Source organism: Typopeltis vanoorti, chromosome 15 (genome assembly GCF_054136105.1).
Source record: "Typopeltis vanoorti isolate ZY-2024b chromosome 15, IOZ_Tvanoo_1.0, whole genome shotgun sequence".
NCBI lineage: Eukaryota > Metazoa > Arthropoda > Arachnida > Uropygi > Thelyphonidae > Typopeltis > Typopeltis vanoorti.
The window spans coordinates 91991864-92010066 of NC_143563.1; the positions used below are offsets into that span (position 1 = coordinate 91991864).

Below are 18203 nucleotides of genomic sequence, written 5' to 3' on the forward strand. Positions count from 1 at the left end.
CCACTTTTTTTTTACAGGTGATTTCCAAAAACCAAATAAGCCTTGCTAATGAAAATTTCCATATTCATTATTTGAAAAGGTTTTTTTAGACTATTTTACTATGGCAGGCCCTGCCATATTAATTTATTGCACCACCCATAATATCACAACTGTAAATTAATGGATACCTGTCTTTAAGAAATTTCTTTGTATTCATACATTTCTGGAGACATGTTAGTTATGTGGAAATGATACATACCTGATCAATGCAGCTTGAAATATAATTATCCCCACCTTTAGAAATTAAAAACAAACATATAAATTCTCTTAGTTATGTATGTTGTGTGTGTGTGGATATATATATATATATATATATATATATATATATATCCTGAAAGGAAAATCCTTGCTTTGATTTCTCTGCAAAGCACATATAACATCATGTCCCACCCAATGGGCAATATCAGATGATACAATTTGTCGAGCGCCTAGCATGAATATTTCGGCTATCGATGTGAAGAACACAACTATAATGTTAATTTTGTTTGTGCATTTCCTGGAATGTTTGTTCTAATAAGTTCTTGATTCTAATTCTAGGATAAGAACAGTTTATCATCTGAAAGTGATTTAACCTTTCTGATGTGATGATAGATGTGATCCCTTCACCAACCACGCACCATACTCCTTGCCTTAATGGGTTTTAAATGGTCTTTTGGCTGCAGACTGGAGATAAATCATCTAACAGTCTTTTTCAAACGTTTTGACCAAGACCTGCTATAAGAAATACATTTACGCTGTGACTTAGCATGTGTGTGGGTACTAAAATGAAGCAAAAGTTTCCCGAAACAATATGCACCCTTACTATGTTATGTATAGAGTAAAAACAAGCACAAAACAAATTTGCTTTAAAATATGATTTTATTAACATTTGAATATAACATGAAAAACAATCTCAGAATAATACAAAACCAGAAACATTTAATGTATCAGTCAATAATTTCCATTTCAAAAAATGCACTCAGTGTTACCCCCCCATGTTTATTTTTAGTACTCGTGCGTTTGCGTGTGTGTTTTCAGTGCTTCAGATTTTTAGTTTTCACATACATTAAAGTAAGGTAATATTTTCATATTTTTTTTCACATACATTAAAGTAAGGTAATATTTTCATATTTTTTTCTTGATAGGTGAAATTGAGACAAGCAGCAAGTCAGGTAATGAACTTTGCCTTTCTTTTATTGACTGTACTTATGCAATATGAAGATTGAATTTAAGTTTTTTTCAGTCACTACTTTGTGAAATTGTTTTACTCATTGTTATTACCCATGCCTCCATGGAGTCAAAAGACTCATCGTGGGAGGTCGTTTTTAGGAAACACAAAGTTTATCATACCACTCCTTGAACTCATTGACCATTCTTGCTCCAACCACTCTCTCAGGCAAACTAAATTGTTTTACTCATTGTTATTACCCATGCCTCCATGGAGTCAAAAGACTCATCGTGGGAGGTCGTTTTTAGGAAACACAAAGTTTATCATACCACTCCTTGAACTCATTGACCGTTCTTGCTCCAACCACTCTCTCAGGCAATGAATTCCACGGTTCCACCACCCTCCACACAAACAAACTACTCCTCACTCTCTTGCTCACTGCTTCCTTGCGTAACTTCCAGGGATTGTCCTCATGTTATAAATAGCATATTTAGAAGGATATTGTGGTTTTATATATATTCAATAAATTACTCAGGTTCAGAACTCTACTCTATAAGCCTCAACTACTACCGCCTTAAATACAGATCTCCAAAACATTCACCAGTGGGATTTGGATAATCTTGTCAATTTCAATGCAAGCAAAATGCAACTGTCTTATTTCACACAAAACAAGAACCCTTCTCTTTTAGCCTCACTTTTGACAAAACCCAAATCTCCATGCATGATGATATTTATTGTCTTGAGATGACACTTACCTCAATTTTCTCTCGCTCTCTCTCTCTCTCTCGGCACAAACATTATTACAGTTATTGCCTCTAAAAAGGAGGTTTTCTTTTTCACTCAGGGCATCACTTACCTCCAAACAACTTCTGACTATATAGAAATCACAAATCCATTTGACCATTGAATATTCATATGCAGTAACTAACCACCATTCTCTAACAGCACATCTCCATACTTACAGAACAAATTTCTCCTCTTCTTCATTCATCCCTTGCACTGCTGCCTTTTGGAACAATCCTCCATCTTATGTGTTTCCCAAGGAATACAATCCACAGCTCTTTAATGTAAACAAGTTCCTTGTCCCAAATTGTGTAGAAACATGAGAAAAAATTTATTTTTAAACACTGTTAGTTACATTTTTGGATAATATATTCAGTATAATTTTTTTTCAATTCTACTCAAAAAACTATTGGTACATTTCTGATTATGTACCAATAGTTTTTTTGTATAATATAATAACTTCTTAATCCATAACCTTGTTTTCCATTGAAGGGCTGCTAAAAGCCAAACATCACTCCAATTTTCCCTCATTCAATTTGCATATCTCACCAGAAAGTTGATTGAATGACAATATATACTTGGATGTGTTTGGGTACAGTGTTTCCAGAAGAACTAATTACCATATCACCTTATATGTTAACTGCAAATGTGATGCTATTCTGACTTGCAAATGCTGTTCTTACTTTGAACTAGGAATTTTTATCATACTATTCAGAGAAATAAACACCAAACATTAGATTGAGGTTCTTGATTATTTTATCAGTAAAGAAACAATCCAGTTCAGTATCAGCATGATGACATATGATGTTATACTGCAAGGTTGGTGGCATGTAATAAAGAAATGAGAATATAAATGGTTGGAGACGGAGCACAGAGTCCTGATCTGAACCACATTTTGGACTGAGTTTAAAATATTGGTTGTGAAACTATATTCAACATTGTTTTAGGAACTGATTGCAGTTTTGGCAGAGAAATGGATCACCAGTACCTGTGACCAGTCAGAACTTAGTGAAATAATTAATTGGAAAGTAATTATTTTCCACAAACCTACCTTCATGAACATAATTGGTAGGACACCATCAGGACCAGAAGCCTTTCTAGTATCCAGATTATTTTGATGCCTTTCTGGTGGAAGGCCTGGAGAAGCATGTAAAGTAGTGTTCTAAGTAAAGACAAATGTGATTTGCCTTCATCATCAGTGCAGAAATTGGATGAGAAAATGATACCAAGAGGGCTGCTTTATCAAGTGATGATGTAGTACTGCTATCATCTGGATGACAGAAGTGAGAGCACAAATGGACAAAAACAAAATTCTGTAGAATAGATTTTTCAAGAAACTAGAATGTGTGGCTGCTATTGGCTCAGATGGCACATTTTCTATATTTACACCTTTCAAAGTCAGACTTAGCCCTATTAATGTTGCAGACTTCGGTGCAGTTTTTGGTTGAAGCCACCTTCTATAAATTGTTTTTTGGACCACTCTGGCACTGTTATATCTTGCAACCAAATATTCACAGCTTTTGTTTTACGTGTTTTGCAATATGTATAAGCAGCTGTAAGATTGGTTTGCCTATTTCTCCATGTGCAAGATATTTTCATCTATCCACTTAGATTAAGATATCTTTCATTAAAAGCCAAAACTTGAGCAGTTTTGATTGTGGATTGTGTCTCTGGATTTAAAACTAAGGTTCATTAAAACATTGAATTACAAAGCAGGTTCAAGGTGGTTAAATGGCAAATGAGATCAGCCAGTTTTGTAATGGGAAAGGCTATTAAACGTTGCTTTCTATATCTTATAGAACCTTGTTCTTCAACCTGTGGTCCACATACTGGCACCAGTCCGCAGAAATTTCCTGGCGGTCGGCCAAAAATTTCTTCGTCTCTCAGAAACAATGCTCCAGCCACGTATATCAAATTTCTAACCTCTAAGCAGCAGCAGATGTCGCACTAGCTAAAAATTATTATTTTATAACATTGGATTAAAGTAATAAAATACTATCTACACTGGTTTATATTTCTGTCTTAGCTGTCAGCTGGCCTGCGAAATATTTCTCCTATTTTCCCCAGTTCGCAGGTGTAAAAAGGTTAAAGAATGCTGTTATAGAATACTGTGAACAGTCAATTTTCATACCTTTAAATGTCCAGTCACTGAGTCAGCCAACTTCTGATTGACACCATGTAACCGTACCTTCATTTATTCAATCGGAAAACTGATTTCCCATATGATCTTGGGATTTATGTCTAATGTGGTAAACACATTTCCTTGATTATGCTATTTTTTATTTAATATATACTTCATTTAATGAACACTGATCAAAAGATAAAGTTGCATTTCAAACCAGGCCTGGCTGGCTGAACATATATACTTCCTCTCCAACCAGCGGGTTGTGGGTTTGAATTCCACCCTGGGTATTGATGTTATATTAATGTCCTTAGGGAGAAGATGAATTTCATTGCCTGGTATGAGAGCACCAGCCTGCTACCTGAAGTAGCTCGAGAGCATGGTTTCTACATTTTGTGAAAAAAAAGAAAAATAAATAAATAAAAAACATTAAAAAACCTATGGTATTAATGTTCTGTAAGTTTACAACCCAACCTTTTGTGGATAGAAGTCATGTTTAAAAAACATTTTAATGTAATGCAATAAATTCTTTTTTTTTTTTTTTTTTTTAATGTAATAACCCGGTTTTTTTTTATGGTATGTTTATTCATAAATTTTTCTATTTATGGACTTCTTATGGACTATTTAGACTCTGCCTTTCTTGACTTCACATTTTAAAGGTAGATATTATTATACTTCATGTAGCATCATTATCCAAGATAGTTTGAAAACCTATACAATAAATAAACTAGAACTGAGATTTTGGAGATGAGAGTCCAAATTGGCATCTTGCTATTTCATGCACCAATTAAAGTAATTAGTGTCACAGTATGAAGTAAAAAATCATTTGTTGCATAATTTTTAATGCAAATTAAATATTTAAGGCTTTTTTTTTTTCCTCGCAAATGGTTGGAGGAAAAATTTGTTTCTTATGTAACCTCAAGTTTTATAAATGTAAATGAATACTGCTGGTTTGTATTTTCTTTTTATCTGTCAATAAAATACTCATTCTCATGAAATTTTTTATTCATGAGAACGAGTAATACCCATTGCATAACATGTCATTTATATAAATAAATCATCAAAGAATTGTTAAAAATTGTTGCCTATATAATTTATAAAACTTATGGTGCATCCTGTAATAGGAGAAAAGTGGTGGTACACTTTTACTGTCATTTCTGCTAGAATCTTTAGCTTATTTCATGGCATTTATCTTAATTTTCTTAATTATGTTGCTATTAATTGTAAGTTTTGGATTCAAGGCAATTGGTTATTTATTAATAACTTATATTAAATGATAGACATTTTAAATATATTATTTTGTGTACCAATAGATTCATAATCTGTTGGGAAATGTATATCTCTTTATTTGGCTCTACACTTACCTGTGTAGAGTTCACATAGCAAAAAAATATTATTACTGAAATTTTCAAATTAACCGATATATAAATATCTTTCACATAGAACTGGAACATCACCGAATTGCATGATTTCTTTAATAGTGTAAAATATAAACTAGTTTACTTTTGAATTAGAAAAGGATATTAAATTAAACAAAGATTCAGACTGAGAAATTAAGGCCTTTTGTTTTTTGAAATTCTGTTATGTCAGTAAATGTAAATGTTGGTATTAACTTTTTTCCCCAGCATTATTAGTACGTATTTGGAATTTCTTTCATGTTAATCTCAAAAAAAAATTTTTATTTTTTTTTCCAACAAATATATAATGTTATTTATAAGTACATTGTACCGATATTTTTGTCTATTTTTATTTTTTTCAGTTATACTGTTAAATCAAACTTTTAGTTATATTTTTTAATATATCTATTACCAATTAAATTTTACTTTTTTTACCTATATACTAAAATGTACAGTTCATCATAATACTGTTTTATCACTAAAATAAGCATAAAAATTCTTATTTAATCGAAACTGTTCATGTTAAATCAATAAAATTTTTGGGAATTCTCAGGTACTGCAATATTCCTTTCCTGATTCTTGAAGCTTAAGAAATGTTGGAAATTTAGAAACCCTACTATATTTATCCCACAGAACTAAGGTAGAAGATGAAATACTAAGTGGTGTAAGATCATTGTTTTGATTAATCAGTTTACATTGCATTTTCACTAAGTCTTATAAAAAAAAAATTAATTTTCTTGCACGTTGTAACGGTTGTTGAATCTTATTCCATTTCGTGCAGCATTTCAGTAACATGAGAGAAGAGAGAGTAACGTTTCTTTTCTTTTTGTGTTACCCAATGTTTTTTGCATGGGCCAGAAGAAACAACTTAAAAGATATGTATTCCTTTGGAAACACATTAGGCAGGAGATTGTTCCAGAAGGCAATGGCAGAAGGGATAAACGATGAGAAATTTGTTCTGTGGGTTAGAGATGAACTGTGAAGAAGAGTTGATTAGGCAGCAAGTGCATTTGAATGGATTTGATGTGAGGTGGGAGAGTCACTGATGCCAATTTCGATGAACAGTGGCCACGGCAGTATTTGTAGAAGATGAAGGAAGCAGAAAATAAACCTGGATGAAAGTTAGTGGAAGTGTATTAGGGAGGGGGACAATAATCACTCTGGATTCTGTAGAATCCAGTATTTGTAGGGACCTCTTAGGGGCACCACTTCAGATGTAAGAGCAGTACTCATTGGTTCAGGTGTTTGGAGATAAAGTAATGCACCAAGCGAAAGAGGAAACATAAATTTTTGTGTTCAGAGGAGGTAATATTTTTAATGTTTGTTTCATGACAGATTTCAGGAGTTGGTTTTGGTTCACTGTGATCCATGCTGTAAGGACTTCCAAAAAAAAAGTGAAAGTTTTACTAATATTAGTATTTAAGCAATAAATTAAAAATGTCTTCTAAACATAGAGCTGATTTAACATCTTCCTCACCTTTAAAAAAAAAGAGAGAGAGAGAGAAAATCGCTTACCATTGAGGAAAAAATGGAAGTAATTAGATGCAGCGAATCAAATGAGGGTCAAGTTAACAGTTTTTAGTCTCAACAATAGTAACCAGTGTAGATAAGATGAAGCATTCACATGCAGGAATTGTCTGTGCAAAGCAGAAGTGGAAAGAACATATTCAATGAGTGAAGTAATGGAAAAATTATTAGTGCTGTGGATTGATAATGTGAATCAAAAAACATTCCTGTTAAATCAGACAGTTATCATGGACAAGACAGTCCTTGTTTTCTCATTAAGGCTTCTCCATTATGCCATTATACAGTATTTTAAATTTAATTTTTAACTTATTGTCTTATATATTTCTAAATTATTTATAAACATTTGTTTATAAATGATTATAAAATAACTATAATTCTTTATAAAAATTGCAAAATTATTAACTTGTAGAGGTCGGTTTTCATACTCAAGAAACCAATCTTTTAAATACATAATAATTTTACCTCTGTTGACGAATGTTTCACTTTATCAACAGTGGACCGGGGTCCTGATTTCCTTTATAAAATTAGGCCTTCTGTATTTACTGTGTGATAGTAAGTAAGTTAGTACTTTTTATCAGCTGATCACTCCTGTCTCCCATGGTCTAGCCCTTCGAATCTGTTTAAGTTAATGGAAGTTAATGTTTCATGCGTTTCTTTATACTGATGTTCTACAACTTTTATGAAGAATTCGTGTGTTCAGAGTGACTCTGTTTAGTGCAGATAGCATGTTGGGCATCCTGGCAAGTCCAGATTGTTCAGACTCATGATATTTAATATAAGACTTACATTCTTCAAGATGAATAAAACCATATATTCCTGTTTGTCCAAAATAAGATAAGCTACAAGAGCAGAGAATCTAGTAATGCCTGGAAGACTGAGAGATGGAAGGTTATCCTTAGGAGAACCGAGAAAGATGGAGATATTGCTGATGTGGTGAAAGGTGACAGACTTCTTTTTCAGTTACAGGAACTCCTGTTTGATACCTATGTGACTTAATAGTATCCAAGAATTCTCCTCCAGATTCATTGATGCCATCACAAGCTTGTTTTTCTTGATTAGATTAAAACACCTAAAAAAGGATCTGTTCCAAGTTGCTTGGTCATTTAGCTTTTAATGATATAAGATGAATTTAATCATTAGTATAAGAAGTCTGAGAGGGGGTAGTAATCACAACAAATGTGAGAAGACAGAAGAGTTGTTAGTCTCTGTGATAGCATTAAGGAGGAGGCGAGCTGAGATGCAGAGATGATCACAAATGAGTCAGTGTATAGATTGTATAGGAGGAATGGTGTGAAGTGAGTTTGGGAGGAAGGATTTATATAATATGGATGGCTTGCATTTAAATGGATTTTGGGTCAGGAGTCATGAGAAAATATTCAGCGAGAGTTCCAAAGTTTAGCATCAGGGACACTAGAATGTTTGGTGGGGGGTGAGCATGCAACATCTCACACCTACAAACCTAGAGGTTAGTAGGTGTGAGAGTGATCACATGATGCTGAATATACCTCCTTGGGTTCTTAATTTATTAGCTTCCTAAAATTAATTTAGGGAGCTAAGCAACACAAAATGTAAAGGGAGGTTGTGGAATGAAGGGGTATTACAGTTTATGTATACTAATGCCAGAAGTAATTTGGAATAAGGGTAAGGAGTTTTTTGATTGATTAGCTCTTAGATTGATATATGCATTAATGAGGCTTGGTCAACTGAGGATGATATATATAGTCATAGCAATAGAAAGCAAAGGATGTGTCTTCAGAGAAGATAGAAGGAACAGGATGGGGAGGGGTTTTGCTAATGACAACAGAAGAATTGAAGTCAAAAAAGTGTAGAAGTACATTAGAAATGACAGCGATCCAGAGAGCAGTTAATTTGGGGATATCTGTGAGAAATAAAGACCAGCAGGACAAAATTGGTGTTGTTGCTGTAATCTAGGGATTATAAGGAAGAATGTGGCATGCATTGGCAAATTAGCATGATGAGTGCAGTTTGAGTAATTATTATAAGGAATTTCAGCCATGGAGATGGATTGGGAGAAAAGAAAATGGAATATATACATCTGCTCAGAGATAATTACCTGAAACCACAACTAATGGAGGAAATATAAGGTTCGAGTGTGGTGGATCCGATCATAACATCAGAGAACTTAACAGTAACCAATCTAGTATGTTGCCTCCACTTAGGGAAATTGATGCAGTCTTTTCCTGAGAGATCACCAGCTATGCAGAATTTTCTGTTAAGAAGGCATATATGTGAAATTACAAAGCAGGTGATTATAGCAACCTTGAGGAGTCAGCTTTCAGCAGTCATGGCATAAGAATTTGGAGGGGAGGGGGAGTGATGGTGGTGGTTCTTAGGAGGTAGTCAACAGAAATTTGAATGCAGTGTCAGACTGTATGGTGAGTCAGAACGATATATCAGATAGGAGTTATATGGATGAGTATTATGATTAAAAGGCATTGCAGACAAAGAAAAAGTTGTTGAGAGAGCAGAAAGAAAATGTTATGCATACCCATGAGCAGTACAAGCATGGGCAAGAAGTGGTAAGGACATATATTCAGCACAAATCACTACTTATATCCCCTATTTGTATTAGGCAATATAAAACTCCTTTGCAGTTTCTGTAATGTTTTGAAAATTATTGCAGGAATACAAAAGAAGTTGGAGTAATTGCAAAATAAATTCTCAGTGGAGCAGTCCCCTTCGTATTAATAGGAAACTTAATGGAAGCCTGCAGTTTGTCTTAGACTTCAGAGTTATTATTAAGATTACACTTCTTGATTTTTCTCTTTGTAAATTGAGTTTTTGCTGGTTTTTGGGGGAGGGAGAGCACAATACATTACAAAACTGGATTTAAATTATGGCTACTTTCAGATCCTTTAGAAAAAAAAAGACAAAATATAATTTGCATTTACTGCTAGATGGCAGAAAATTCAGTTATATATGAATTACCACTAAGTTCAACAAATTCTGCCCTATCATTCTATTCCCTAACAAATTCTATCACATCAGTCATATTGAGAAATAGTCATCTGTTTTTCAAGGTGATCTCCTAATTTATTCAAAAAAGTTAACCATTGTAAGATCTTATAGAATGTTTTATAGAACTGGTTGAAGCAGATATTTTTAAAACTAAATTTTTTCCTGAAAGCGGCTGAATGTTTAAGCCATAAAATCATTAAAACAGACATTATGCCAACTCAATTTAACATAGAAGGTAATTTATCTACTAAACTAAAACAGTTTTGTTTGTAGATTCATTGGCATGTAGCTTTTGTAAGTGGTAAATTGCCATGTTCTGAATTAGTCAATTAAGTGAATTAAGTCAATCTTAGGGGGAAAGAAGCACTGATAATAACCTTTACATTGAGGAAGTTCAGGTTTCTGTTATTAGGAGAGGACCAATTAATTGGATTCTGCTTTAAATCATACTTGTCACATATTATTTAAAAATTTCTCCATTGTTTCCACTTCAATATTACCCATTCCAACTTAATATGCTATAATTAGTTGCTTTTAGCATGCACTCTGTGTGTGGGAACTGACACTGATGTCATCAAGTTGCAGAGGCACATTTGCTTAGAACGTCTACTGTCATGACAGTATAGCCACTTGAATTGGTGCAAAAAGTAATGGATTTTGCAGCTATGCAGATTTAAGAAAATTAATTTATTGCTTGCAGTTTTACAGGTTACAGCTAGATGAGGTGGGGAAAAAGCAACCTGAATATAATAAATATTACATTAGCACAAACATTAACTCTGAGACTGGAAACTTGCACAGAAAATGTTCTTCATACACATGTGGGCCAGCAAAAATTAGAGGGAACATAGCATCCTTTATTCATTTTAATAATGCTTGGAATTCAGTTAACAGCTGCATATGTACAACTGAGAGATACCCTAATCAAGTACTAGAGAGAGAGAGAAAATGAAGCAGATTTGTTTTTGAAAGGTTGTATAAGAAATAACTGGAATACACAACAGGTGTTTCTGAAAGTGAATTGTATGGTTAACTGAATAATCATCTAATTAAATTAAGGAAACTCAATAAGTGATCTAGTCAACATTCGAAAAAAAGTTTTTCCAGTTGCAGGGACTTTGGTGATGTAATCAAGTGAATCATTCTTCAGAAACAAGTAAGGTAGTTGATAAAACTGAACTATGAAGTATGGCAAATAGAACACTAGCCTGATTCATTGAATTTCTGTCATTAAAAAAATCACTGATAAAATTATTATATTCCATAATCCGAGATTAACTTTAGATAATACAATATTTGTGTTCATTATGAAAGTGCTGAACAAGATTCATTTTGCCAAATAAAGGGAAATGTACAGTACTCTTCTGTTATAACTCATTTGTAATGTGTAAATTTGTTCAGATGCAATAAGTAGGAGAATAAAATCACCAAAATGCAAATTTGTGTTAGTCCATGCAATTTTTCACAAAGTAACCATGCTTTGCTGGGCTTCTCAATAACACAAAATGAACATGAAGAATGCCATCTGCCTGAACATAATAACCCACAGAGGTATTGTACATACATAACACACACACACTTCTCAACTTTCTCTGTTACTATGGTATATAACCACATCTGTTGCTCTATGAGCACGTATGCTGTCGCCCTATATTTTTTATTTTTCTAGTGTACGTTATAACTTATAAGTTCTAGTAGCAAGGCTTATACGTTAGTCATACATAACTGGTAATTAGCTTAGGGAATTAACAATGCATATAAAGGATATTAATTAAAGGCAACTTTAATGAATAACTTCAATATTTTATAAGACTTACAATAACTTATAAGACTACACATTTTGACTGTTCTGTTCCAACCTTATTTTTCCCATAAGGCTTTTTTTTATTGTGTGGAATTCTATGATAGTTGTTTTAGAAACACATGTATCATGCTCTATGAGAAATTATATATCATGATAGTTACAATTTTATTTCTTGATAACAAACCTTAAATATCCCCTGTTAAATTTTGCTGTGAGAATTGAACTGCTTCATCTGTGTAGAATGAGTGATTAAGTGACCCATTTTCCATGATTATAAGCAAAACTTTTCAATAATACATATTTTGTTAATCAAAAAACCTTGGATCTACACTTACCAGTCACTGAATTAGAAACTTTTATTATTTAATACTGTGTTAGATTTCCTTCAATAACTGCCAATATCGATCCTGTTCAATTTCCTGTGCATAGTTCAGTGAGATATGTTTCAGGAACATATCTCACTGAGCCTTTATTAAATGCTTCAGTCAAGCACTGCACACAGGACATTCTTTGTTTGTACAAGCCTTCTCAGACGATAGCAGTTTTGTTCCTGACAGGCTGTCTTAAGACCACAGCCTCTTAGACAAGCAATGTAGGTTATTTTTCCACTGAGTAAACAGCCCGGATGTCTCATCTTTTGAGAAACTAGCCAGCTCTGCTGTTTACAAAATTGTGGCTCCAGCCAGACAGACATTCACAATATGCCCTTTATCAAACTCTGAAAGATCCTTTGTTTGCCTCATTGTGATCAACACTATTGATGATTACTGACCAGCAGCATCATTAAACAGTTGCCTAGAACGTGTGATGCATGTGACCAAGTATATTGCATATATGCTGGGCAAGTGATGTTTATGTGCATCTGCATAAAGATTTCTAATTCAGTTGCTGGTATCTTTAGTTGATTTATATTAACTTGAATGTTTTTTTTAACCTATATAATTTTTTATTAGTTTATATATTAAGTTTTTACTGTCAGTTTCATTATTGTTTTGACTGCATTGATTTTCTGGAGGAGGAGAAGGAAGCAAATCATGTTAAAAACAGAACAGCAACAATCATTAGTGTTTGCACAGTAATCTCTTGATTAATGCCCCCCCGATTGAGTCTCTTTTTTTTTTCTTTTCGATACCCAAATTCGATTAGTGCACCTATATACATCTTAAAAATAAATGTTACAGATTTTTAAAATTTTCGATCTATACATTTTTTATGGCTAACTATTTTAAAAATCACTCACCAGAATGAAATAATTTATTTACTGATTTGAAACATTTTACAAAGTTATTTTTAATGGCCTACTACGCTACTTCCATATATGCTATGTATATACTGTATACTATGTTCCAAATTTTTACTGCCAAAATTTATGTCTTCTGCTAATTACATAGCATTTTCCTGATCATATCTCATACCTCCTTTCCAGTTATTTTCCTTACATTTTTTTTTTTAATTTTAAAGTATTTTCCCAACCTTTCATCATGAGTAAAAGAATTAGTGAACAAAAAAGTGAAAGTGTGAAAATAATTCATAAAGTAATCTCATTGGAAGCAAAACTTGAAATAATAAAGAAAGTGAACAAGGCGAGTCCAGAGCAAAGATAAGACAAGAACACAGAAATGGGTGAATCAACTATAAGAGCAATTTTAGGCAACGCTGCTGAATACAAAGTATTATAATGATTGAATTAGAGAGACTTCTTTGTACACGGATCGAAGATTGTAACCAAAAACGGATCCTGCTGAGAACTGACCTTATTAAATCAAAAGCATTAAGTCTCTTCGCAACCTTGAAAGAAAGAGCTATCAATGATGGAAAAGAAGAGTTCCACTTTAGTGCTGGATGGTTTGAGAAATAGCCTACATAATATTCTAATCACAGGTGAAGCTGCAAGTGCTGATAAGGAGGTGGCCACAAATTATCCAGAGATTTGAAAAAAATTGTATCAGAAGGGGGCTGTTGTGATCAACAAATATTTAATGTCAATGAAACTGGCCTTTTTTTGGAAGCCAATGCCTTCCAAGACTCTTCTGGCTAAATCAGAGAAATCTCAACCTGATTATAAAGTCGCAAAGTCAAATGAAATTACTGCTAGCAATATGCAATCCATTTGGAAGCACATTCTTCCACATTGTGCAAATGAATTTAGAGGCTTTTCCAATGAATCTAAGTTAATTAAATCTTATTCTGAGAAACTGAGTGATTCCGACCTGCTAAATTTAGATGCACAGCGGGAAGAATATGAAGAAAATTTAATCACTGACAAGTCCAAAGCGATTTCATAGAAACAAATTTAAAATATTTTTTGTGCTACTGAAACTTTTAAGTGCAATGCTTAGAGACTGGCCCTTGTGAAGAGAGAAGCAGAAAAATTTTCATAAGAGATAGTTGTATGAAAAAAAGAAACAGAATTCCTGCCAGAACAATAGATTTACATTTTGAATATGTTTTATTATCTTTCAGCTTCATAGTTTTCCTTTAACTAGGCCCTGAGACATACCCTAATTCTTTTATAAAAAAATCAAGGGTAAAAAAAGAAATTTGAGGAACAAATTATACTTTTTTTCCATATGTTGTTATACTTGATTAATGCGCCTGCTTTAAAGAACGCATTAGGTGCACAAATCGAGGGATTGCTGTATATATAGAGCCATTAAATGTAGTAGCTATGCAAATCAGTTTGGGGGGGGGGGGGGGCATTTTGTGTTAGAGAATCACAAAGTGGAAAGAATGCAGCAAGTTGAAATGTGCACTGAATAATTGTTTAGTTTTTGAAGTTGACTTGCATTAAAGAATTTATTAGTTGTTTAAAAACTGTTCTCATTTAATTTCAGAAAAAATGGCAAAAAAGAAAGGTATCAAAGAAGAAGAGGTTGATGATGCTGAGGAACCAGAAGAATTCACTGTAGAAAAGATTTTAGACAAAAGAATCAACAAAGGGCGAGTGGAATATTTTTTAAAATGGAAAGGGTATCCAGAGTAGGTTAACCTCAACACGCATTACCATATTTTAATAGTAAATGAATAGTGATAATATAATTACATAGTACTTTCATGGAGTCCTAGGACTTTTTGCATGACGATACAGCACTACACTACATTACACTACACAAAGTATAAGGCTCCATTCCATTTGTTAATGTATTTTTGCCTGTTAATTGTGCGTGTTCTCTAGCCATTTAGCAGGAAGATGACTTACAGTTAAAATTTACCATAGCTTATATGCAAGAATTTATGACACACAAGAGCTTTTCAACTTCAGTTGAAAAGCCCTTGTGGATTCCTGTCATCACGATGAGAATTGAACCTAGCTTTTTTCTCTCCCAGTTCTTTGGTTTGCATGAAAGCACTGTCAGGTACAATTTGTAAAAAACTTCTCTAAATATTTAATGTAATTGAATCTTCTGGTAACTAGCATTAATTATTCTTTACAATAAGAACTATCACTGTCACCAGATTTCATGAAGTCAAGATTTGTGCATGAACTTCCAGTAAACTATCATGTAGCTTCTGCACCCATTACACTCTCAGGTATCTTACACAATACCACTCAAATCAGAAGCTCACTCCTTTACTTCTTGCTTGCACAGCTTCCAGGGGTCTTCTTGTTCAGTCCTTGTATACTTTCATTTTAGGAGAATTTCTTGCAGTAATCTGATACAAACCTCTCCCCAATCTGTAACTCAATTATATTACATGCATTCAGATGATCCTTATTAGCAGCTTTCAATTGAAAGTCAGTCATCTATCCTGAAATGGTTGTTTCATCCACAAAATAAACCAATCAGAAGAGCAGGTGCTTTACTTAATCAGCAATTTAAACCTATCAACCCAACCCAGCATATAACGTTCCTTTATTCGTTGCCTTTATACTCCTTCATATATGGCTCTTCCCCCCCCCCCCCACCCTTATCTTTTCCTCCTGTGTCCTTCACTTTACCTCTCCTTAGTTTTCTCACTTTTAGATGTTTTGTGGACTCCTTGCAATGGAAATGCTGCCAGATTGTTTCTTTTCTTGTAGTCTTGGGACTAGCTTGCTGCAATGCTGATATAACTTTGGTAATCCTGACATTCCACTTCCATAGACATTTGTTGCTTGCAGCATAGTGATTATCTTTGTTTGACTCTGTAGGTAGTGAGGATCTGACACTGAATCTAAATTATTTACATGAATCTTTCATTCTCAAATTGAACAGGAACAATGCAAGGTCCCAATTTAGTACTGAAACCTAAGAAACGGAAGCAAAATAGAAAATGCTAATGTGCCATCATTAGCATTTTTCACGTACCCACCAACAGACCTAATGTACCTGCAGTAGGGAAAATGTCAGCAGGTTTTAGAAGGATTAGTAGTTTTTTTTTAAGTTCATGTCAACTACTCTATACAACACCCATTGGTTGAATATGAGGTTGTTATCTCCCCCCCCCCACATAAAAATTATCAGAAACATATTCACAAGAAGAAAGACTAATAATGTTATTATTGCAAATATTTAGACCTGAAATTAATGAGAAGCCATCATTAGTGAATGAACATGCTCACTAAGTGAAACTAAAACAGGTTTGTGTGTGTGTGGTTCTACCCATTACCTATAGTAGATTTTGTACTGTGAGTAGGCTAAGGATTTTTTTAGAGCAGATGACATGCTGTATTTAGCAAGCACTCTTTTTTCCATTTTAGAGCTTCTTCACCAACCTCCAGAATATTTTGCCATCTTGATATTTATTTTCTATGTTCTCGCCATAGTCTTCCCATGATTTTTGTATAGCTAGTTTTACATAGTGTTTAAGCTTTCTTACGTTTGCCTTTGTATTCTCTAAGAGCACAAGCTGACTTATTTGCCAGGAACTTTTATATGCTTTCTTTTATTCCTGCTGCCTTTAACTTCCTTTGTTCACCATGGAGTTCTGATTTTTTATCCTTGAGATTAGACAACCTCATGCCTCTTGGCTGAATCAATCAGTGTTTTCTTCAGGATTTGACACTGAATCTCCAAGGTTTTCATTCCTGTTCACAAACTCTCATTTTTTCTTGAATAATGTTTGTGTATTTTAGTCTACAGTTCACATCTGAGAGCTGGCTGCTCAACTTTTATTCACTTTAAAACTTTCTTACATGTTCTTCTTTTCAATATGAAATTCAATTTTATCCTGCTGAAGACTAAATAGTGATCACTTCCAATTTCAAATCCTCTGTACACTCTAGTGTCCTCAGTGAAAAAACATCACTATCAACAATAACATAGTCAGTGAGACTTTTCTTATTCCTTGTCTCTTCTCTCCATGTGAATGTGCACTTTTTTATGTTGGAACATTGTATTATTCTGAGCAGAAATCCAACAGGTATTTCCCATTATTATTAGCTTTGCTCTTTTTGTCCAAATTTTCCCAAAATTTGGACAAAAAGAGCAAAACTAATGTCTGACAGTCGTTTCCTCCTCCTCTGCTATTTAGATATAAAGTTGGTCCCAACAAGGGCCAACTTTTCCTTTTTCATTGTGTCAGTTGCTTTATTAAAAGCTTCAAAAAATTCTTCCATTTCTACCTTAGTTGAACTTCTATGGGACCATAGGCACAAATAAGTCTCTTAATCCAGTCCCCCATGTAACACAATGTTCCAACATAAAAATATGCACAAATTCACATGGAGAGAAGGGTCAGGGAATAAGAAAAGTCTCGTTGACTTGTTATCGTGTTTAGTGTTGAATACTATAGCTGCACCTTCTTTTCCCTGATTGTTATTTCCTGAAATAACATTTTGTATTTATTGCTCTGAAAGATCTCACTGGGTTTTGTCTTTTCTTTTTCCTTTTTTTTTTTATTTTTTTAAATGTTGATCTTGTACTTATCCAATTCCTCAACTAGCTCCATTTCTTTGCCATTCAGTTTTATGTTGATAGTACTGATCTTGAACTCTGGCGATGTTGAGTTGGGATGTGTTCCAGTAGCTGACTTTTCGCTGTTCATCCTGGTTTCCTGGCTAAACAGGGGCTTTGTTTAACCTGGTGAGACCCCAGCCAGTATGAAATTCTGTCATGTTGTACCATCATTTTATATTGTGGTCATTTTCTATTAGGTTAATATCAGGAGAGTTACCTAGCCACTGAAGCAATTGGATGATGTGATTTTTGAGGAACTCTCACTTTTTTTTGAAGTGTGGCAAATCCTGTTGGAAGATGAGTTCTTTGTTTTTCTGGATCTGTGAGACCACTCTTTTCTCCAGTATTTTTATGTACTGGTCACTTTTCATCATACCATCAACAGGCACAAGTGATCCTCCACTGTCATAAGTGGGTGGGAGAAGTCTTCTCAGCCACTGATTTGCAAACATAGGGGTATACTCACTTTCCTTGGAGAAAGAAATGGCTCTCAGATGAGAATATGACCTTCCACTTCTCAACAATT

The 18203-nt window shown here is 33.8% G+C and overlaps 1 protein-coding gene across 3 annotated transcripts in view; it reads left to right on the forward strand.

The window, feature by feature from the left end:
* LOC150098974 (chromobox protein homolog 3-like) overlaps positions 1 to 18203 on the forward strand; it is a 134905-nt gene that overhangs the window by 83581 nt on the left and 33121 nt on the right. For all 3 annotated transcript variants that reach the window (XM_090404873.1, XM_090404874.1, XM_090404876.1), the window contains 2 exons: positions 1164 to 1190; positions 14633 to 14777. In XM_090404873.1, the coding sequence (XP_090260999.1) occupies positions 1164 to 1190; positions 14633 to 14777 (172 nt within the window). The remainder of the gene's footprint in view (positions 1 to 1163; positions 1191 to 14632; positions 14778 to 18203) is intronic.